The following is a 22,013-nucleotide window of genomic DNA, read 5'->3' as shown; positions in this document are numbered from 1 at the left end:
TTAAGAATTTCATACTTCCACGGTATCTATTTACACTGTGAAGTTGTGTCTGTGTTAAAACTGGGACTAATGTCCAAGGACGGCAGAATTCTTTTAATTATATCTTTTGAAATTGTATCAGATAGCTGAGCTATTATATGCATTGGGGGGGGGGGGAGGAGAAGAAACCCTAAGTATATACTTTATATGGTACATACGTTTTAGTTGAGCATGTGAATTGAATAATTTTTGCTATTTGCAGCTTTATGACATCTTGCTGATAAGATCAAGTTGTAAATGATCCTAGAAAGGCATGACTGTAGCATGTTGTTGACAAGTCATCACTCCATGTGTGTTGATGTGTTTTTTTTGTATCATAATAAATATTTTCTAATTCCTGATGAGTCAGAAGAAATACTTGATAGTTCCACTGATAATGGAAACAATAGCATAGAGCAGTTTATGTGAAAGTGCTTTGGGTCAGAGAGCCTTTTCCATCAGGAGTGCAAAGGCATAATGTCTGGTAAATGTTTTACTACTTTATTGGGGAAGTTAATAATATTTTAACACACAAATAATGTTAGTATTGTATCCTGATAAATTTAAACTCAGTTTTTAACTTGAATCCCGGAGTGCTTACTGTCTAAAACTCTCACACGTTAAAATGTGTAGTCAAATGCCTGTTTGTCTGAAAATAGCTTAAAATGGTATGATGATATTAGATGGGTTCATATCTAAGACTTCTTTTTTTGTTTTGTTTCAGGACATCAGGCATGAAGCCAGTGATTTTCCATGTAAAGTGGCCAAACATCCCAGAAACAAAAACAGAAATAGGTACAGAGATGTCAGCCCCTGTAAGTACACTTTCTTTTCCATTGTTTGCAACAGACAGTTGACCTCTAATGACTTGTAAGCGCACTATGTAAGAACATGATTTCGGTTAGATGTGTATACATTCAAGTCAATTCATTTTGTTAATATTTTTAGTTATGAGATGGATGTCACAGGATGCCATTATATCCATAGGATTATACTGTAGCAGCAGACTAATTCTGTGTTCTTGAGCAGAAAACTGAAAAAAGGAACTTGCTTTACCATTGAATTCTTACGCTAGGGAAGAATGGTGGCTGAAATAGCATTAATAAAAGTGCGAGTATCCTTTCTATAGCAGTATATTTACTACAGCACCCTTCTAGTCCATATAGCATAAATGCTGCTATAGGAAGATGGGGAAGTCTTGCATAAAGCATATGACCTCTGGAAATAAATCCTAAGCTATCTGGAACAGAGAAAACAGGAAGTTTGCAAGGATGGTGATATTAGTGTGAGACGTGTTTCTGAAATGATTATCACCGCACATTGTGCATTCTGGTGAATTCTGGTGGGCTGTGCATCTTGGAGCACGTGTCCTCTGTACCAGGCACACTGGTGACAGCTCAGTTCAGTGTCGCAGCCTGTCTTTCCTTCCACGTTCCTGTGTAGAAAGACACTAACATTCAGACTTGCCTGTGCCTGGCATGCTGACTTCTGAGGTGCAAGAGAGACTGCAGGAATGAAATCACAGAGTGCGGGGAAGTACAGGACTGTAGCCAAATGATCAGTGAATAATATTTGATATTTTGGACACTAGAGAAAGTTCACAGCTGGTTTGCTAAACTGCCTTCTCTGCACTAAACGACAACACCCAGGACTCATTCCCTCTTCTTCAAGGGTGCAGCACTGCTACCTGTTTTAAACACAACCTATAGAATTTCTGTATATTTGGGCAAATGCCTATATTCTGCTCAAAAACACTAGTTTCGTTGTGTACCAGGAAACTCTTATACTTAATGGTTAAAAGTTACTTAAGTCTTCAGGGTAATTGTGTAGAAACAATAGGGTTGCACATAGGTTGCTTTACTAAGCAGTTCTAATATTTGGGGTTGTGAGTAACAAATGGTTCTTTTTTTTTTTTTTTGTCTTTAGATAATACTGCTTCCAATCTGCCTTTCTTGCAAAATGTAGAAACTCTTGGGTTTGTGGTTTTTTTATTCTACGTAGAGCAAACTGAAACTAACAAAAGAGCAGTGAAATTACATTTACTGTAATTTTTTTTTAATCGTTCTTTCTATATTAAAGTGTGGTTGGGTTGGGAAAAGTCGCTAAATCTCTACAAGAGTAAGTAGTCTCTGTTCTGTCCAATATATGTTTAGGCAAATCTTTCACAGCCTTGAACAAGCTTATTTTGAATGTTTAAGCTTCTAAAGATAAGCAATTGTGTAACTAGATTTATTTAAAAACAGTAACTTGATAACTGTACAAATAGGTCAGTGTGATCTGCTTTGCTCATTGCCATTGTGAGCACTTCAGATGCAAATACTTTCATTCTTCCAGTGTGTTCTTAGAAGATGGACTGTGACTTACAATCAGTGCTCTGGTGTAGTGCTGTTCTTGTAGTAGCTATATTGTATTTCTAGAGTTACAAGTACCAGAGAACATTTCTGCACTGTGATTAAGCTCTTTTGATTATTCAGGAAAACCCAGCTTTTTTTGATCATAACATTTGATGAGGTTGTGCATGGACTGTGCCGTGTTCCTTATACATTAACCAGTGTTTTTCTAATTATGCTGCAGTTGATCACAGTCGAATTAAGCTAAACCAAGGTGACAATGACTATATCAATGCTAGTTTGATAAAAATGGAAGAGGCCCAAAGGAGCTACATCCTTACCCAGGTAATTGCTGGCTGTGGATCATAAAAATTGTACGGTGATTGGGTTTGTTTCTTGTAGGATTTCTTTAGCCTCATGCCTGTTTGCTTTATTTTAAAATTAGTTAAGTGTATGTAAGTATCTCTGTGTCTATATAAACATATTGTGTACATAGAACAATTTTACAGAAATGCTACATATTTTTCCTCCTTTGTGTCATCACTGACTGACTTTCTGTAGAGCGTTTTGACCCCTTCGTATATCTGACTTTGGACCCACCTAGGTGTTGTTCTAGAATATAAGCCAACATGCTCCTAGAAATCTGCCTATGATGTGTTGGCTTATGAGAAGCAACATTTAGATGTGGTTGAAATATATCACATTTCTCCTACATGGAAGGCCAGCACAAAGACTTCAGACCATTACAATCTTAAATTGTCTGACAAATTTTCTGACCAGAAGTGAGCTTCAGTTAGTGGAAGGGTTTTGCATTTACAGAAGAACTCTAAGTATGGACTTCAAGATGTTCAAACATACTTAAATATAACACATTTATCTGTTAGGTTGAGTGGGGTAGAAGTTACATAAAATATGCTAGGGATTTTCTGCTGCCTGACCTTCCCTTTAAAATAGGCGGTATGCTCTATGGCCTGTTTGTTCTTAAATGTCCGTGTGAATATGTTAGTGCGCTATTTACAAATAGCGTACCTGCTAATGACATGGTCCTTGAAATGTCTAAGCTGGGCAGTGCTGATGCTTTTATCTACAACATGAGAGAGGAAAGCCATGAATGCAGACTTTAGTGATGGGGATATGGCCGGGGGAAAGTTGCTGTCTTTCACTGAATCTGTGACTTCCCCACCTAATTATGTAGCACATTCAAAAACGCCCAAGTACTGTTGTCTTATTCTGAGAGCTGGCAACTGTGCCGGAATGCTTGTTTGTCCTAAGTGTTCAGTTCCCTGGAGATAGTCCTGGCTTCTAATCTTGACTCTTCTTTTCCTTCCTCCCGCATTTTAGATAAAGGTAGACTGGGATTAATATTTTCAAGTAAAGTTCAGCAGCTCTTCCTTCCTGTTTCTAGAGAATAAAGATAAATCTGTAAGGAAGAAGCAGACAGTGGAGTATTCAATACAAAAATTATTCTGTGCACCTTTTATTTTCCTTATTCAGGAGAGGGAAGGCTGATCATAGGGCTGATAGGTAGACCTGTATGTGGAATAGTCAGATATGCTGCTAAGTAGCAGCAGTTACCTTTTCTGATCCAATATTTAAAGGATTTGACTGGCTTTTTGAGGGCACTGTCCTGCAGTTCTGTTTGGACAAGGTGGTGGACAGCAAATGTGAGAGGTTTGTTTGTGTTGCCCAGAATTCAGAACAATGGTTTTGGAGTAGAGGAGAGCAAAGGAGCAAAGGAACAAAGCAAAACCATAAAGTTAGAAGGAAATTTTAATTTGTAAGTAGATACTTAACAGGAGTTATCATTTTGTTCAGTCCGAAAGCACATCCATGAAGATTCTGGAAAACTATATAACTTGTTAGTGATCTGGCATTTTTCTGTCTTTCGGATGTTTCTCTGTTCAGTGGACTAACTGTCAAGTGTTATGAATAACAATGATGTATTGCAGAAGAGTTAAATCTATACATTAATTCTGCTCTTAGTCAATGGGGATTTATTTCCCCATTACTTTTGCTTACTTGCCTAAGAAAATTCTCTCAGCAATTTTCACTCCCAGTTCTCTTCTTGCAAATGACACTACTTCTGTCTTCCTGTTATGAGTGTGTGTGGGGGAAGATTAATCATGGGTGAATTCATAGTGGGAAATTGGAAATTAAAGCTATATCACTGCTTTTTTCTTTTTTCTTTTTTTACAGTTTGAAATTAGAAGTTGCTTGTTACTACTTCTTGCCTTAATTTATTGCCTAGGGCAGTAACTTTTACTGAGGAATATTACTCTGACTTTAACAAAGAATAACGCTTATTTCTGGGGATTCTGTCTCTGCAGGGACCTTTGCCAAATACTTGTGGTCACTTCTGGGAGATGGTTTGGGAACAGAAAAGCCGTGGTGTTGTCATGTTGAACAGAGTGATGGAAAAGGGATCCGTAAGTATTTATCTGGTTTGAGCTATGTGTTCATTGCATGTTTTGTTTTAAATTAACTTAAAAAAAAAAAAGGCAAAGAACAGTAATAGAAGGGGGGAAAAAAGGTGACTTTAAGTAATTTTATCTAACAAATTGTTTTTAGGGTTGGGTACTTGGTGAAATAATAAATCCAGAAAACTATTCAGTTTGTAATTACAGGTCCTAATTTCTTCTGAATTTGGATGAAGTAAGACACAAACACAACATAATTCTCCACAAAAAATAAGTATTTGCTCTCTACTGCTAACCTAGGTATCTGAATGTAGTTCTCACTCTTCCTTGTATACACAGTGTGCCTGTCAGAGGTTATTTACACCAAGTGCTCATTCAGAAGCAGTATGAAACAGCTTTAGAGTAATTACAGGGCCTCTGACTCCAGGCTGCTTTCACGCAGTAAGAGCTCTGATTTCTAAACATACCTGCTATGTATGTTGTTTCTCCTCCAGGGTCATTGTTTTACAATCAGAAGTACTTGTACTGGTGTCTGTCTTAAGCAGTGATGTTGTCAGAGATACGGAACCTGTTGTTCAGCCAGGGCTTTGCTTGCTAGGACAAGTGCAGAGGGCTTAGGTCTGTCCGGACCTTTTAGGAAGTTTACATTAGGCAGGACAGACAAATGATGAAGGGGAACAATAGGTGAACAAACAATCGGGGTTATTTTAAGTAATTAACCTGATAGATAAAAAGGGATGGTTCCTCTGGCACAGAGTAGCTGCTGTCTTGAGAGGAAATGTCTCAGCCCTTCTGGTGGTGGTGAAGACAGGAACCATCAAGCATGGAATTAATTTTTCATCCATGGGTTCGGAGCTTTGCTCGTATGCTAACTCCACAGCTGCCATCCTGTGGTCCTGAAGTAGACTTGGTATCTGTGCAAATCTGGGACAGAAGCGGTTTTAAAAACTGACAGAAATGCACAATTTTAAGTTAAATGTCACAATGCAGTCAGTATAAAGACACTTCAGAGTAGGGGTGCTGGGTATGTTGGGTATCTACCAGTGATAACTGGGTGGTACACGGTTTTGCATAATCAGGAAAGAATTCTTGTGCAATCAGTTGTGTTTTAATGAAATGCAGTCTTAATATTAAGTGTTTTGCTTTTTTTTTAGTGTAAGTGAAACTTAATCTTCAAGAGATGCAGTAACCATAGTTTTCAATAGTTCTCTCCTTTCCAGCCATTCCCACTCATTCTCTGCAGTGTCAATAGTTTTGAACAAAACGAATTACTGTGATCCCTTGGGACAGGCTGCTAACACTTCTCAGCAAACAGCAGTGGGAGACCTACAGTGGAACACAACAAAATATCATTTGCAGACACACTTAGTGGAGAAATTAGACACAAAGCCAGTTGCTGTTTCATAAACTTTAATATCCATAAAAGTGCAGAGAATTTTAATCATGTTCTATACACTGATAAGCCAGAGGATACAATTTCAATAAAAATTAGAATTTGTCTCGGCAAGACTAGCATTAAGTGTACCACTGAACAAAATACTGAAGGGTTTTCTTATTCATTAAAATACTGTCAGAAATTGTCCTAGGGGTGAGAATGCTGTTCTTCTCTTATCAGTGTTTTTGCACTTCAACATTAAATTATTATTTGCACTTAAGAAGTATTCATTAACCATGTCCAACAATCCATTTCCATTGAAAGCTTAGCTATGGACAAGTGGTGGTCATAATCCCTTTTCAGAGAAGCAGTGCTTAATGGCAGAAATAGCAGGCCAGTTCTCACTGGCATAATATCCGTAGTTTTAATGGTCATAAACTTGGTTGCAGACTTCCTTATTCTTGTTACTGATGAGTTTCTTTAGGTTCTGTTTTTTCCTACACACTACAAAATGTGCTACTTGTCTATTTGACTGACTCGTTTAAGATTCTAGCATGTAGCAGTCTTTGCAAAACTAAGCTCTCAGGAAAACTTTACTGTGAAATTGAAATTCAGTCAGAAATAGGAATGTTTGTTGAATGCAGGTGTTTTTTTTAGTTGTTTGGCCCTTTATTCTTAAATTGTGCCATGTAAAATTAAAATGATCTCAGTGCTGGTTTTATTTTTGTGGTAAATGAATGAAGTAACCCAAAATCTCATCTGATGTTATACTTGCAAATTAGTAATGTTGCAATTCTCTGTATGTAGCTTATTTGTGGAATTCATAATATTTCTTTATGGTACATTCTGCTCTTGTTAACATCTCTTCTTTTGAAATGGAAATGTTTCAATGAGGTTAATACATAAAATGCAAAGTAGACAAAAATTCAGATCTTGGCAGAGTGTTCCAACAGCTTTTATATTTAGAAAGTTATTAAATTTTTTGGTTTTTATGATCGGTCTGGCACAGACTAAAATAAATAATGACTTTGGTGATCTTGATTAGATTCCACAGTGGTGCAGCCCTGTAGCAGTCTTTCAGTTTACATGTAGGAGAAAGAGAGCTTTACCTACACAATCGCTAGGTATCTTCGTGAGTTCAGTCAGGGTCAAAATAGTTTGATTCATAAAAAAAAAAAAAACTTACTGAACACATAGTTCTGCAGCATAAAGGGAGATTGGTATTCTTCACATTGGAAATAGTCCTTCTTATAATAGAAGCAATGAAGAAATTGTCTCATTAGAAAATGTGTATTTAAGAATAGTTATTTCTTGCCTTTTACACAAATATGAATGGCACCTAATTGTTTTTAGGTAAAGTGTGCGCAGTACTGGCCACGGAAGGAAGAAAAAGAAATGTTTTTTGAAGATACAAACTTGAAACTAACTTTGATATCTGAAGATATAAAATCGTATTACACAGTACGACAGCTAGAATTGGAAAACCTTACAGTAAGTACCTAAACTACTACCAATCACATTTTTTAACCTCTGAGATGAGACTCGCCTCATCAACAAGCTCTTGAAAAAGCTGGTCATGTAATATAGCAGGTTTTGTCCTGGAATTGATGATTCTGCATGAGATTGTTTTCAACATTGCAATGTATTAGAGCGTTACTCTAACAGAGAAGAGAAAAACAGAATCGTGCAGAGCAGTGAGAGCTGAGCTAAAGCTCCTGCGTGAGACTGCCTCAGGAGGAATGCCATTAACTTTCACTGAATGCAGGAAACTGAAGATAATGTCTGTGAGGTTCCTGATGGTGCTGAGCTAGGTGTGTATGTTGGGACATTCTCACCTGAATTCTGTTCAGTCCTCATACTGCTCACTACTGGAAGGTACAGATATTCCTTTGCTCAGCTGTTCACATCTTGCACGCTTCCTTCTGCCGGGAAAAGTGAGAAAGCAGATACTAATTTGACTAGTGAAATTGTACCCGAGTAAGGATTTGTTCGTTGTAGTTTGCAGTGTGCACTAAAAATGATACCTGCCATAGACGTGTTTTAGATGGTTGTACCTCGGTGTTCCAAGAGGGTGTGAACAGCAGTGATACAGCAGGCATGGAAGAACGTTTTCAGATGGGGAATGAAGCTGTAAAGGAATGCCTGTGATCGTGTGAGGGTTTTGACTGCAGAAAGTGGGAAGGGCTTCTGTAGTTTGTTGTACTTCATTTTGAGAACTCTTCAAATGGTACTCTGCCATTCGAAATTGGACTGCGGTAGTGCCAGCTGCCTGTGGTGATGCAAGCATTTGAACTGTACTGAGAAAACTAAGATAGGTTATGTGTAAGTAAATTTACTTATCCAATTTAATTTGCTCAAAACAGAGGCCTTTTACAACAAGAGATAATTATTTGTAATTAGTTAATTAGCTATGGAGCTATAAAACTCCCTCAGAGTATGGAACTTTGAATTTGTCAGCTGTTGTGTCGGTGCACTGTACAAGAAGTAGCGGTGTAGTCTGAATCTCACACACAGTCAAGCTGGCACACTGCTCCATGCCACATAAACCAGAGTTACTTCCAAAGGAAGAAGCTAACATTTTTCCAAAGGCACAAATCTGAAATTGACTTACAGCTGACATTTGAAGCTATAAAAACATCAAAATTTTGAAGCTGTATGTCTAAATATATAAGAGATTATTTGCTAGGAAAATAAACGTGAGGAATTCTTTGCTCATTAGAACATTGTTGTAGGCAGCTGTGCTTTGAATGGCTTTGACTTGCGTGTCCCAGCTAAAGGACTTCAAAGTACTGTCTTTTGCAGACGCAGGAAACTAGAGAGATTCTGCACTTTCATTATACTACGTGGCCTGACTTTGGAGTCCCGGAGTCACCTGCTTCATTCCTCAATTTCCTCTTCAAAGTGAGAGAATCTGGCTCACTTAACCCTGAGTACGGACCCGTTGTGGTGCACTGCAGTGCAGGAATCGGAAGATCAGGAACTTTCTGTTTGGTTGATACATGTCTTCTGCTGGTAAGAATAACTGCTTCGAGACCATGTGCTATTTAGTAGAGTCACAGTCAGGAACGGCTTGTTGTAAGCCTACAAAGAGCTGTGGTGTTTTCTCTGGAGTATTCTTGCATGTTATTTCTCGTTATCTTACTCTTATTCTGTGTTGGACTGTGTTCCACTTTAAAATTAAGGCAGAGCTCATTCTATGCTGGCCATTTTGGGTCTGGGGAAGAAAAGTCTCTAGTTCTTAGAACAATTTGCAAGGCTAGAGTTTGCCCTTTTGGTTAAGAAAAAAAACACACTAGGTGTTCACTAAATAATACTGTAAACTATCCTGAAACAATGTAAAATACATCTAATGTGTTTCCTTTAATGGAGTCAACTTACCCTGGAGGCAGGGGAAGATTTTGGCTTTATTCTTTAACTGTGCGAGAGCAACTAATACACAGAAGTCAGGCCTAGGTCAGAATACCCATTTTTAAAATTATTTTATTTATTATATTTTCAAAAACAAGAAAGACAAAAGAAAAAAAAAAAAGAAGGGAAAAAATACAACAAGATTTTGGGGAACCGGTATCCCATCTCTCTCTTTTCAGAAGCCAAATAAGTAGCTGATACCAGTTTTTTTAATTAGTTTATTAGTTCTGTAATATGGAGGATGGTCTGATGGCCATAGTATAAAAGGAGTCATTGTATTGAATCTCATCAGAGCATTAAGGCATGTTTCCCATTTTTTACCCTCAGATGGACAAACGGAAAGATCCTTCTTCTGTGGATGTTAAACAAGTTCTCCTAGAAATGAGGAAGTACAGAATGGGACTTATACAGACAGCGGATCAGCTTCGTTTCTCCTACTTAGCTGTTATTGAAGGAGCAAAATTCATTATGGGAGATGCTTCAGTGCAAGTGAGTATTGACTGCAGAGCCAGATGTAGTGAGCTGCAACTCTTTAACTGTAGCAGATAAGTGGGATGAACAGAATAGAAAGGAGCTTTAACTTACTTTGTCTTCAATGAATTTTTATATTCTGGGGTTCTTAATAGAACACTTTACTATCTGACTTCTAAAAAACAAAAACAAACAAACAAACAAAACCTACCTGTAGCCCTGTTGTGTAATAGCCCTTTGCATGCTTTTCAGCGCTATTACTGGGGTGTAGACTGGGTACATCAGCTGTCTTTCATTTTAGGTAACAACACTTTTCTAATATGTCAGAAAAAGTATAAAAGTGTTATGATCAAATCTTGTATATTTCTTTTATGGTAAGCAAAACCATCAACTAGGTTCTATTTTGTGCTATTTAAAGTTTCCAGACATAGATTAAAATTTCTTGCATTCATAGCTGATGTCTTCAATGTACTGGATATAGCCTAGGTTTGGAGTTCTTTTTGTGTCTTTTTTTTTTCCTTTTTATTGATGCAAATGAACAGCCACTCTAAAAATAAATGAAATAGACTGTAAAGAGCCTGCCTTGTTAGAGTAGTTTACATAAAAGAAATAATGGAAAACTTCACATGGCGTTTTTTCCCTGAAGGAACAGTGGAAAGAGCTCTCCAATGAAGACCTGGACCCACCACCGGAACACACCCCACCACCTCCCAGACCACCAAAGCGAACCTCAGAAATGCACAATGGAAGGATGCATGAACATGCGGAATTCTTTCCTAAGCATGAAGTGGCAGAGGAAGAGATTAGTTGCTCAGTCAGCACTGTGGAAGAGATGGTTCCAGATGGCAGAGCTTGTTCGTCTATGCCAGTGATCACGGACAGGTAATTCCTTAAGTTTCCCACTTTAACTGCCCCCAAAAGACTGTCCAGTTGCCTTATGGCTTTAAGAAGTTACAAGAAGCTTGCTCGTAAATGGCATTTTGTACAGCAGGTTCTGAACAGAACATCCTTGATTGAGTTAGTGTAATAGCAGTTCTGAAACAAAATCTGTGGTGGCTCCTTTTCAGTGAAGGCCTTACACTTTTTCTTTTTAACTTCACCCATAAACTAGGGCTATTTATGGGATCCTGCTTATAGTTAATGAACAAGTGACAGCATAATGGGGTGGTTTAGTCTAAATTTACTTGCGGTGTATGTGTTAAGTTACAGAGGAGCACATTCACTAGTTAGTGGCAGTATTAGTCATGTAGCTGAAAGCAAGGCTGACTAGGTTTCATTGCACTTAGAAATGTGAAAGTAATTATAGGCAAAGCTACTTTTGATGAAAGGAGTAGAAGGGGCTCATGAGCACAGAACTTTCCTACCTGTCATTGTGATGTATAAGAGAAGCCAAGGTTCCTACAAGCTTAACCACTAGATGTCACTCCTGCCTTATTAGTGTGGTGTGGAGCTGGTTGAAGTTAGCATGCCTTGGTGTTGCTGGCATCCTGCATGTTAACTAGTTTTATTCAGAGCAACCAACTGAATGCCCCACAGAATAAAGAGTAAACATTTAAAAGTATATAAAAAATAATAATTAAAAAACAAAACAGCTAGGCAAATCCCACCAGGGATAATCAAGGGGAAGTTTAATTTTCCCCCACTAGATGGTCTCCTAAGAAGACACATTCAGCTTCTCACAGGAATATTGGAATAAAAGTATCAAACTTTTTTATTCTCCACAGAACTCTTAAGGCCTTTTCAACAGATGCAGCTGGCAGACTTGATGTATTTTATTTAGCTAGACCAGTGGGGGAGTGTGTGACTCTGGAAACGGGAGATTAGTGAGACGTGTTTCCAGTAGTCTTCCTTCGAAATAAACCTCCTCTTAATTCCGCAGAGCAGAGAGGCTGAACGTGTTATCTCCCCCCAAATTGTGCTGGAGGCAAAGAGATAAATTGGACGTGTCTCCTTTCCCCGTTTAACATGATGCAATGTTTAGATCAGGATTTTTTTTGATTCAGCAGGGGAGAATCTGGAAGTGAAATACTTAAATTACAAACGCCTTTACTAAAAAGAAAGGAAAACTTGGGAATAGAATAGAATAGAGTAGAATAGAATAGAATAGGGCACGAATAGAGGCTTAGCTACAAAAGACAAAAACGTTAGAATAGAAGCACCTCCCTCTTTCTTCCCTCAGTGACAACACAGTGCTGTTACCAGAATATTTGCTGGGATGTGAGACGTTAGCTAATGCTTTTTGAGCCCAGTGGGGAGTATGGATTTAAAGCTGTTATCTTGTCATTTGCTGTATAAATCTGGATTTTTCAGCGAATAAATGATTTCCTGGAAAGACTTGGTGCAGCTTAGTCTAAATGAACACAAGACATGCCCAGTTCTGAAGAGCTCGGAGGCTTAGGTTAATTTTATTACAGACACTTGCCTGAGGCTGGAGTTGAGTCATCCTCTGGAACTGCTCATCTTCCTCATTAATCGCAGAGGCTGGTTTGGACTGGGCATCTGCCTGTTACCCTGCTAAGTTACATCCTATCGTACACATTATTTTGTGTTAGAAAAGGCCAGGGCTCCTGAGCTCTTTCATCCCGCACTAGTGCTGCAGCTGCAAGATGAGGCCTCCTTTTGATGACTGCTGTTGTCCTCGTGCTTGGACAGTGAGCTCAGAAGTGAGGGAAGTGAAATGTGCAGGCAGGAGGGGGAAGGAGCAGAGAGTAATGGGCATATTGGTGTGAAAGGATGAGACAGTGAGAGGCTGGAAGAAATGGAGACGTGCTGACAGAAGTGAGCAAAGAAGAGGCAGAAGTCTTAAGCGTGCTTTTTTTTCCTGCCCAGGTACGCGTACGTGGTGCCTGGGATGGCAGATTGCTGACTTCTGTACTTGAGCTGTCAGCAGATGTGTAGGAAGTCCCCATGCAAAGCATCTCCCTGCTGGTTACCACCCTGCTGGTTGTCACGGCACGGTGGTGCTCTGCTTTCTAAATTCAGATAGAAGTTGTACTGTAGATCTGAAAGTTCCTGCTCAGTTTAGAAGCTTCCTTGGGTGTCAGGATACTGTCACCATGATGGAGGCCTAGTATCCAGAAATAACATTAAAAGGTGGAGAAATCATCAGTTCCATCGCTAAAAGCTATCACAACATGTGTAGCCACTCTTCATAAGTTACGGTTGCACGAGCAACTCACAATTCCACCCTTTTCTCACTTTTTGAGCGGGTGCGTGGGTTTAGAACTGTAATGTTCCCCTAAGCTGGATGTGGCTTTGTACAAGTTTGGTTCTTGTCTCTGGCTGTGCAGGTGGCAGATCTGTGATGAGCAATGGAAGTAGGTGGTGATGAAAGCTAAGTCACCTGGCTCTGTAAAGGGCACGGAATACTCCCCAAGCATGGTTACCTAGCAAGAGCTTCCCTGGGGATTGAATGCATAAGTAATCTGAGCATCTGGTACAGACTGAATGTTTACTATCCTTTCTTTCTGGGTGGCTTTTGATGACAAACGCTCTTCTAAACCTGTAATTTAATAGCCTGAACCGTAATCATTAGGGACAGGCTTTGGTGTGTCATCTGCTGCAGCTCCTGATAGCAAGAGATTTCCACCTTTGTGATATTTAGTGGGTGAGGCCATGCTCTCGTCGAGTCTGCCTGGCTTCTCTCCAAAATGCAAAATCCAGTACTGAATATTTATTTCTTTGTCCTTAAGCACTAGTCAAGACACTGAACTTCGGAGGAGAACTGTTGGTGAAAATCAGCATCTCTCGCCCCACAAAGAAGAGTCGATGAAGTCAGACAACTTAGAAGAGGATGACGAGAACATGATGACAACTTGGAAGCCATTTCTAGTGAATATATGCATGTTCACCTTCCTCACAGCAGGGGCTTATCTTTTTTACAGGGTATGTTTTCATTGATGGACATGCCAGCACGAATGACCCTGCAGAAAACACCAACGATTTGATCGGTTTGTAATAAGCTTCTGTGAAAGAAAGCTAATTGAGGCATCGGAGCCTTGTCTCAGTGGAGATAGATCTTAGGTTGCAAGGCCGGAACTTTGGTTAGGGCTTAAGAGAGAATTGATGCACTAGGGTTTTATCTAGCCCTGTGGTCCCAAGAACATAATATTCTAATCTCAGGGCCTTAAAATATTCAGGAGTAAGCAAAGAAAATGCCAAATAGTCTGTTTTCCTTTTTTTCTTTTTTTTTAAACTAAATAATAGAATTACAACACATTGTTGTTTTTAGCCTTTTTTAAAAAGCCAGTTCTTTTTCTTTCATGTTTCAGAAAAACTAGGCACAAGTGAAACTTGCTTGTACTCTCCAAGTGTTGTAACCAAATACATGAGTTATATTGATGAGTTCCCCCAAAAAAAGAAAAATAAACCCACATACCTGAAGAATGTAAACTTTTTGAAGGGGGGGGAGAGGGGGGGCAGTTGTGGTTGGGTGTTTTTTTAGTTTTGTTTTGTAACTTGCTTCATCTGTTAAAGACTGAGTTGTGGGCAGTGCCTGTGGTATTGATATATTTAATCTTGGCATAACTGTTCTTAAAGAGCTTATTGTTTTACATGTGTTTATAGAAACAGGCTTCTGCATTTGCTCAGGGTATCCCAACATGTCAAGCTCTTTTTTTCTTTTTTTCTTTTTTTTGGAAATAAGTGTATCTTCTCATTGACTTTTGTTGCACTCTACTTGCACATATGTCTATTTACATTGCACCATCCTTTGTAAAGCTGTTTTTACTTTTATATTCTGGGTTAGGAGAAGGTGAGGGGAGGGAGAGAAACGGGAAACGAAATTCAACCAAAACATGTCCACCAGCATTTTGCAGCTGTTCAGTTGGCATTGAGAAGGACCAGTTCTTAAACCTCATCATTTGGAATGTAAAATGCAGTTTCACTCTACATCTGTACGTCTGCTTCATAAGGAATAGCATGCTTCCTCCAGCGGCTGGAGAGGTAACGTGCTCAGAGGCAGTGCGGGTAATGAACAGGAAAGCGTTTCAAGAAATCCAGAGCAATTAATGCTGTGGCAGCTTCCTTAAGAAGTAAAAAGCTCAACAGAAGACATGTTGGTCTGAGAATGTATCAGCTGGCTTATGATGCAAGCATTTGCGTGTTCTGCTTCTTTAAAGCAAAGATTTAAAATACTGGCTTAGTTTGGCTCGAAGATGCACCGTTCAGTGATTGTGGGACACGGTGGTGCTGGTGGGTAAGTCTTGCGCCTCTGCAGACAGGGTTGTCACTGTCCTAACGTGAGTTGGGTGGGTTTGTCCTGTGCCGTGCTGCATCTGAATTGTTTCGCTTGGTGAAAACGTAAAGTGCTTGTAAATAAGGGTTTGGGTGCACTGGTGGAACCGTGACTGGAAGCCTGCGTTGCACTGAACAGTCTTAGTCAATGCTGTTCCTCGCATTAGTACCAAATTATTATTGCTTAAACAACAGCAGCAAAGACTTCTTTGCTGATGTCATGGGGCAGAAGACGAGAGTCAATTCACTACTGAAAGGTGTAGTGAATGAAACTAATCCATGACAACTGGTTTGCAACAGTGTTAATAATCAGTTCTTTTTATCTTTAAATGCTTTCTGGATTTATAGCACTTAACCACCATTCTCAGTGCAGACATCACTATGGAGTATCTTACGTAAGTCTCTTTCCACTCCATATTTATTTTTGCAAAACTGTCTGTAGTGTAGCTCTTCTCCTTCAGTGAATAAGGTGGTAAACTGGGGGGTGGGAGTTGTTTCTATTTTGTGTTCTGTCAAGCTTGCATCAAGGGCTTTTCACAAGTACAATAATAAATCCTCAGGTAGTACTGGGAGTCAATACTTTACCTGTGAGACTGTTGGTCAGACCAGTACTGGAAAGGAGGAATGTTGTAATCAGTCAATATTTAGTTATATTATTGGAATCATGAAAAATGAGTATAGAAAAATGGTAATATATAACGGCTCATCTGTGTATTTAAGATACAGTATGTGATTGCTTTGTCCCCACTATTCTCTCCATCATCTGGTAGAATATTGTTCTAAAGCAACATTTGTACATCATTTGTATTAAAATGCATGTAAAGTCTTCTAGTGTCCTGATTAAATACCACGTGCTTGAAAGGTGAAAGAACTTATATTTCTGCTTACTGATGTGCCCAAATTATATTTGCATGAACTGATCATTAAGTGGCTGTGGTTCAAAGGGTGTTGCTGAAAGTCTCTTCGTTCAGCGATAGATTGATTTGGTGTTTATCAGATAACATGTACTCGCCTAATACTTGGCATGACTTCCTCTTGAATTTCTGCGTACTCAGTGTAACCCGGTTGTTTAGCATGGTTCATTTCAGCTGAGTAAGTATAGTACAGACATTCCAGAGTGTTTAGTAAGCCGTATCCACACCTCACCTCCGGTCACTTGAGGCAAGTGATTGCTAGGTATGACTTGCTGTGCTGCCTGCAGAGCTGCGCTGGAGGATGAGGAAGAAAACCTTTTTTGCAAGATCTCAGTAGTATGCTTTGAGCTGCAGCAATGGAGGCTCTTGAAATGGTCCCCCCCCAGCTATGCTGTTCCCAAGAAGGAAAGCTTTAAATTTTAGGCTTGACAGTAAAATAAAGCATCTTCCTTTGAATCCAGAATAATTCACCTGCACTGTTTCTGCAAATTATTCTAGTAAGAGACACTTCCTGCAGAGGACGTTTTGAACAGCCCCCCCCCTCCTTTTCTGCCAACATACTTTGCTATTTCTTTCATCTGCTCCAAATCCAGGAGAATTGACGCTGTCCTGGGGTAGACAGTGAAGTAGCCCACAAGACCAGTGAGGTGTGTATAAGGCTTATAATACTGAACTGTAAACATTTTTGTTTTGATGTCTTGTATATGTATGTAGTAGTTTGGGTGTGTATATACAGTAGCACTTCAAAGTGGGTGTATTGGTTAACCTATTCTTGGAAAATGGACAAATATCCATGTTAAACTTGTTAGAAAGTTAGTGAGCTGCTCTGCTATATGCCTTAAGCAAATATTTACTCATCAGGTCTTTCTTTTTTACAGATTGCCATAGAATAAACTTTTTTAAAAAAAATAAAAAACAAAAAAGCTAAATGTTTTGGTATAATACATTTTCAGGTATCTTGTCTTTTGTGTAAGCCACTGCAAAGACCTCAGAGGTTAGAGTAAAATTGTACAGTTTTTCAATTTCCCATCCAAGTTTTCAGTTCTCATTTTAGTTGTTACAATAAAATTCTTTTTTTAAAGAACGTACATGTGTCTCATCGCTTCCTGTCTTCTCAGTGCTAGAGCCGTTGGCTTCTATTCTGAACCACTTGCAACTCTGGACTAACCTCATGTTTGTTATTTTTCTTCCTGGAAAATGTTTCAAATGTTACTGTAAGAATTTACTTGTCTTTTACTGAAGCGGTATACTGTACACATACAATATACAAAACGTTCTCTGAAGGCAGTGTAGTGAAGGGGCAGATTAGGTGAATGAGGCTAGGGGGAAGCAGAAAACTTACCAAAGTAGGAAAATGTCGTTCCCCTGCTTTTAAATAAATCTGTAAATTAAAAGCAGAGTTAGACCATGGATAAGCAGCCCCGTCTAAGTTTAACCAAACTTTGCTATGGAATAGCATGACCTGACACCATGGTCCTGCTAGTCAGAGCTCATGAGTATGGAGTTGAAGTATCTCAGCAAGCTGCACCTCCTCAAGGGAAAAACTGACAGCCCACCCTGTTTCGACTGTGCAAGCCTGAACTTCCCACAGCTAGAAGTACATAACGTACCATGTATCGAGCTAGGATGTGTATCAAGAAAGTATCTTACCTGCCTTGAGGGGTTGATTGCCTTAGCCCTGTTCCCATTATTCTAGACACACACCAGCATGAAGGACTTGCAGGAATTTGTCTCAAAAGTTTTATTAGAATTTTAGAAAAAAAGTATGAAATTCAACAAATAAATACTGACTAGAAAAAGTACTATATATATAAAATATATACACACAAGCCAAACCCTTTCAAGTATTTTACCTGAAGCCAGACTTCTCTTTGTGACTACCCTCCACTACATTAAATAAGTGTTGAGTAAGGAGCCTGACAATGGGTATGTGATTATGCAAAACCTTGGTCTATGACTAAAGAAATAAAATGCTTTTTGTATTTTTTTTTAAACTTACTTAGATCTGTCCATATGGCAGGCTGATCTGTACATGGCTAATATGATAAATAACTTCCCCTTGTAAACTGCTGAGGATATACACTCAGTACTTACCCTTTCCAAGCCTTGCTCGAGCCTGGCCTAAGTTGCAATGATTACCCCAAAAATGGCTTTTAAAGTAACAAGTTTTTCTTCTGCAACTCAATTGCGTAAAAAAAAAAGGGTAGCCACTTAAGGCTGCTAGATTTTTCTAATTTATATGGAAGTTGATATAAGTAAGCTGTTATCTGCTAGTTCATAGATGGACTGTAGGAGAGTGATCATTTACTTCCTCTTAGAGAAATGCAAAAATTAATAAAATATTTTAAGTGAAAATAGATCATCTTTGACTTTTAGTTTGTGCAGGGGCAGCCAGTTCCAGTGAGATGGAGATTTAACTCAAGCAGCACCTCGATTTGAGATTTCGTCATGTGCTGAGAGTGAGAAAATACAGATTCCAGTCTATTTGGTTTAGATTGCAAACTGTGCCCACTTTGGAAACAAAACTGTACTGTCAGTACGCAACATGTACATAGCAGGGTGTAGTAAACCAGACACTGAACAAACTAAATCCTCAGTACTCAGCTGTGGCTGTGAGGACAGTATGGTTTAGCTCCTCATATTCCACTACTAAAATACTGTGATTTCAATTTCAGCCTCTTGCTGCACAGTGTCTCTTAATTCACAGCAAATCCTGTCCATTTTCTCAAAGGCTTGCCGTCCTTTTTCACCTATGGAGAAAGAAAATACATCCCATGCTGAGGAAAAGAAAGCCGTTAGAAACACCCTGAGAAAAGTGCTACATTGAAATATTTCTGTCATGACTTTGTCACTCCTGAGAGTTCTTATTAAGCTCTGAACAAAAACATCTCTAAAGGAATAAGTTTTTAAAAAAATGCTAGAAGACACCATGGGGAAAAAAAGAAATCAGGCCTTCTGTAAACACGTTAATTTGGAGCATCACAACTGGAAAACTTGTTTTGTAATACATGCGAATCTTAGTATTTCTGTGAGGTAAGTCTGGAGAGCCCCAGCACTAAGCATGATCTTAATCGTTTTTAGCAAGAACAGAGAAATTAACCATCTCCTCGATAAGTGGACATCCTCCCCAGCTGCTAAGCATTTAATAAACTTATCCTAGACACTTCTCCTTTGCCTTTATTAGAGGTACACATACTGGACAGTAGTAACTTGAGAACATTGACATTTCATTACCAGGTCAACCCCACTGTGTATCTACAGAATTCAGGTGAAGTAACAGGTAAAAAACAATTTTGTCTGTACTTATGATGGCTCCAGTATTCAGAATGGAGCAGTGTGGAGAATAGGAACAGGAAAATCAGAAGTAACTAGTTGGTTTGTAGGTGGCTACATGAGACTACCAGGCTGAAATATTCTGTTGTTGTTTTGCTTTATAAAAGATCTTTAAATCATCTTAGCTAATCTCACAGAGCTAGAAGCAGCATTACTGTACTCTGCCAGGTTCAAATGTCATTTTTACAAAAGCTAGGAGGGGAAGATTACTACTGGTAGTAACTTAACGGTATATGAAAGAGCTGTTCACGAAACATTTCCATTGTCCCAGACGTGTTCATGCTGTACAACCACATAGGTAAAGCTTCAGGCCTGTCTGGTTTTGCACTATTTCATGCTACTCTTCGGAATCTATATTTGAAAGCTGTACGCAAGACTTACCAAAGGACAGTGTTGTTTCCCGGGCAGCATTCCTAACTTCCTCTATTTCAGATTGGCACAGATGGGCGACCTGCTCTATACTCTCTATAGCCTGTTTGAAAAAAAAGTAAAATTGCAACAGTAGCTTCAGCAAGCATTTTGATGAACACTTTTTTTGCAAGATAAACACATTGCAAACCAACTCCCACCTCTTCTTGTATCTGACTTCGACTGTGATCTTTCTTTTCTCCCCTAACATATAAGCTTGCACCTAATTTTTACAAGCACGATCTCACTTCTGCTGCTTTCTCTTTTCAAGGCATGAAAAAGTGTTAAAACTCTAGCGTGCAGTTCACTGCTGCAGTATTGTTAAATTACCATAAAGCAATCAGGACCTTCACTGATAGGTTGTGCGACGGCAACAGCTGCTTTGCAAATCTGACTATTTGAGAGTAAGACTGGTTTGTGGGGCCTGTCTTGTGACTACGTGTTTGTAGAAACTGTACTCACAATAATTGCCTGTGTGCAAACAATTTATTACAGGCTTGTAGCTGTTTGATAGCTTTAAAGCTATTCTGACATTTTCTTATAATAGCAATAAAAATATTACTTTTATTTTCTGTCTATAATTGCCTATTATTAAAACAAGATGAACTGATTTAACTTCTATTTTCTACAGTTACAATGTAAGAACCAACTCCATATACAAATGACTCCACTGCTCGTTTTCATACACACTAGATGTCTCCCTGTCAGATACTGTCTGCTGTGACAATACTGTAGCAGTTAGGAAATATCCTTTCTACCATTTTGCTGTGCCTATCAAATCGAGACACTCCAAGCCGACTGCAGCTCCCTCTACCTGCTGCCTTTTAAATAACAGCAACAGTATTTTAGAACTGTGCCAGCCAAAGTATTCATCAAATAAAAGGAAGCTGAAAAAGTAACCCTACAAGCTTAAAAAAAAAATAAACACTTCATCACCCAGCAGTTTTTGCCAGACACAGCAAAAAACAAGTAGAGCTATAAATACTTACTCTGAGGTTTTTAAGGGCCAAACACGCAGCTTGCTGAAGTCTTGCATCACAATCAGCTAAAACATCAGTGTAAAAAAGGAGAGCCTAAAGGAAAAAAAAAAGAAAAAAAACCATAAGAAGAAAGGTTTTATAACCTAAGTGTAATTGAGCACTCAAATTCAGACTGACATTAGCACTGTTTTACCTATGTGAAATTGAATAAAGGACACAGAGAAATCAGTTGAGCACTTTGTGGTTTAGGTTCAAGAATAGATTGATGAAGTGCAACAGTACTATTCTAGGATAAAACAAGTTGCATGTATTCCAGCACCTAATTAGAGAAGCTGATAAGTACTGTAAGTTTTAACCTTTTCCCTAAAGTTCTTGTTTGCTGCTGCACGGGAGAGGCAGGATGTGGCTGCTTTGCTGACGCGGTGGTTGTCATCCAGCTGTAAAATCCCAAGCAGCCGTAAAGTCTGCGGTAGAGGTTGGAGCTTGTTCAATCGCTTTCCTTTCAATTTTTTAAGAGTCTTCAGCCGTCCAGGGCACTGCAGCTCCTCAATTAGCATCACTGCAAGTGAAATGACTTAACTTCAATAAATGACAAATGAAGACATTTTCAAGACAAGACAAACTCCTCTCTAATTCTGTCTCCTTCAGCCTATGAAGTTATTCACATGGCTAATAAGCAAGCTAGGCACGGCAGGAAGCACATCAGGATGACTGCCCCTTTGACCATCCTGTCTTCTTTCCCTTTCATTGTTTCATTTCCTCCTATGCCAGACTGTCAGACAAACGGAGCAGTGACTATTATTTCATAATTTTAGTGCACAGGATGCAACAAAGCCCTGGTCCTTATAAGACCTGGGTGCATCAAGTACAACACACGATGCAAGAGAACTCCTGCACATTTGGATATTAAGACAACCAGAATAGTCCTAAAACAAGGGGAAAAAGTGATCAAGAAAAATAATTTTTAAACAGCTTTGAAAAATCCTGCTGTATTGGTTGAAAAGAAAACCTTGCATCTTTTCAAAAAAAAATAACCAGAGGCTGAATTGACAATTTGAATTTGAAGAGTATTCCAGGTCTTTTTCACTAATAATGCACAAATCCTCAGTCCCCTACCTGATAAA

General features: G+C 38.9%; 2 protein-coding genes across 9 annotated transcripts in view; one reads left to right on the top strand and one right to left on the bottom strand.

Annotated features, from left to right (window-relative positions):
* PTPN1 (protein tyrosine phosphatase non-receptor type 1) overlaps positions 1-17,254 on the top strand; it is a 44,967-nt gene extending 27,713 nt beyond the window's left edge. For 2 of the 3 annotated variants that reach the window (XM_080558078.1, XM_080558080.1), the window contains exons 2-9: positions 743-833; positions 2,593-2,693; positions 4,676-4,774; positions 7,494-7,631; positions 8,943-9,152; positions 9,876-10,037; positions 10,666-10,901; positions 13,712-17,254. In XM_080558078.1, the coding sequence (XP_080414204.1) occupies positions 743-833; positions 2,593-2,693; positions 4,676-4,774; positions 7,494-7,631; positions 8,943-9,152; positions 9,876-10,037; positions 10,666-10,901; positions 13,712-13,919 (1,245 nt within the window). In that variant the 3' untranslated portion in view covers positions 13,920-17,254. The remainder of the gene's footprint in view (positions 1-742; positions 834-2,592; positions 2,694-4,675; positions 4,775-7,493; positions 7,632-8,942; positions 9,153-9,875; positions 10,038-10,665; positions 10,902-13,711) is intronic. The other variant, XM_080558079.1, reaches the window with a different exon arrangement.
* A 640-nt stretch (positions 17,255-17,894) lies between these two features.
* The window catches only part of RIPOR3 (RIPOR family member 3), a 58,669-nt gene continuing 54,550 nt past the window's right edge, over positions 17,895-22,013 (bottom strand). For all 6 annotated transcript variants that reach the window (XM_080558063.1, XM_080558062.1, XM_080558064.1 and 3 more), the window contains 4 exons: positions 21,246-21,448; positions 20,899-20,982; positions 19,883-19,973; positions 17,895-18,918 (listed from right to left, as the gene is read on the bottom strand). In XM_080558063.1, coding sequence (XP_080414189.1) covers positions 18,818-18,918; positions 19,883-19,973; positions 20,899-20,982; positions 21,246-21,448 — 479 coding nt within the window. In that variant the 3' untranslated portion in view covers positions 17,895-18,817. The remainder of the gene's footprint in view (positions 18,919-19,882; positions 19,974-20,898; positions 20,983-21,245; positions 21,449-22,013) is intronic.

The sequence above is a fragment of the Anser brachyrhynchus genome (assembly GCF_964034855.1).
Source record: "Anser brachyrhynchus genome assembly, chromosome: 16".
Lineage (NCBI taxonomy): Eukaryota > Metazoa > Chordata > Aves > Anseriformes > Anatidae > Anser > Anser brachyrhynchus.
The sequence above is the reverse complement of the archived record's forward strand: the minus strand, read 5'-3'. Positions and strand labels throughout refer to the sequence as shown.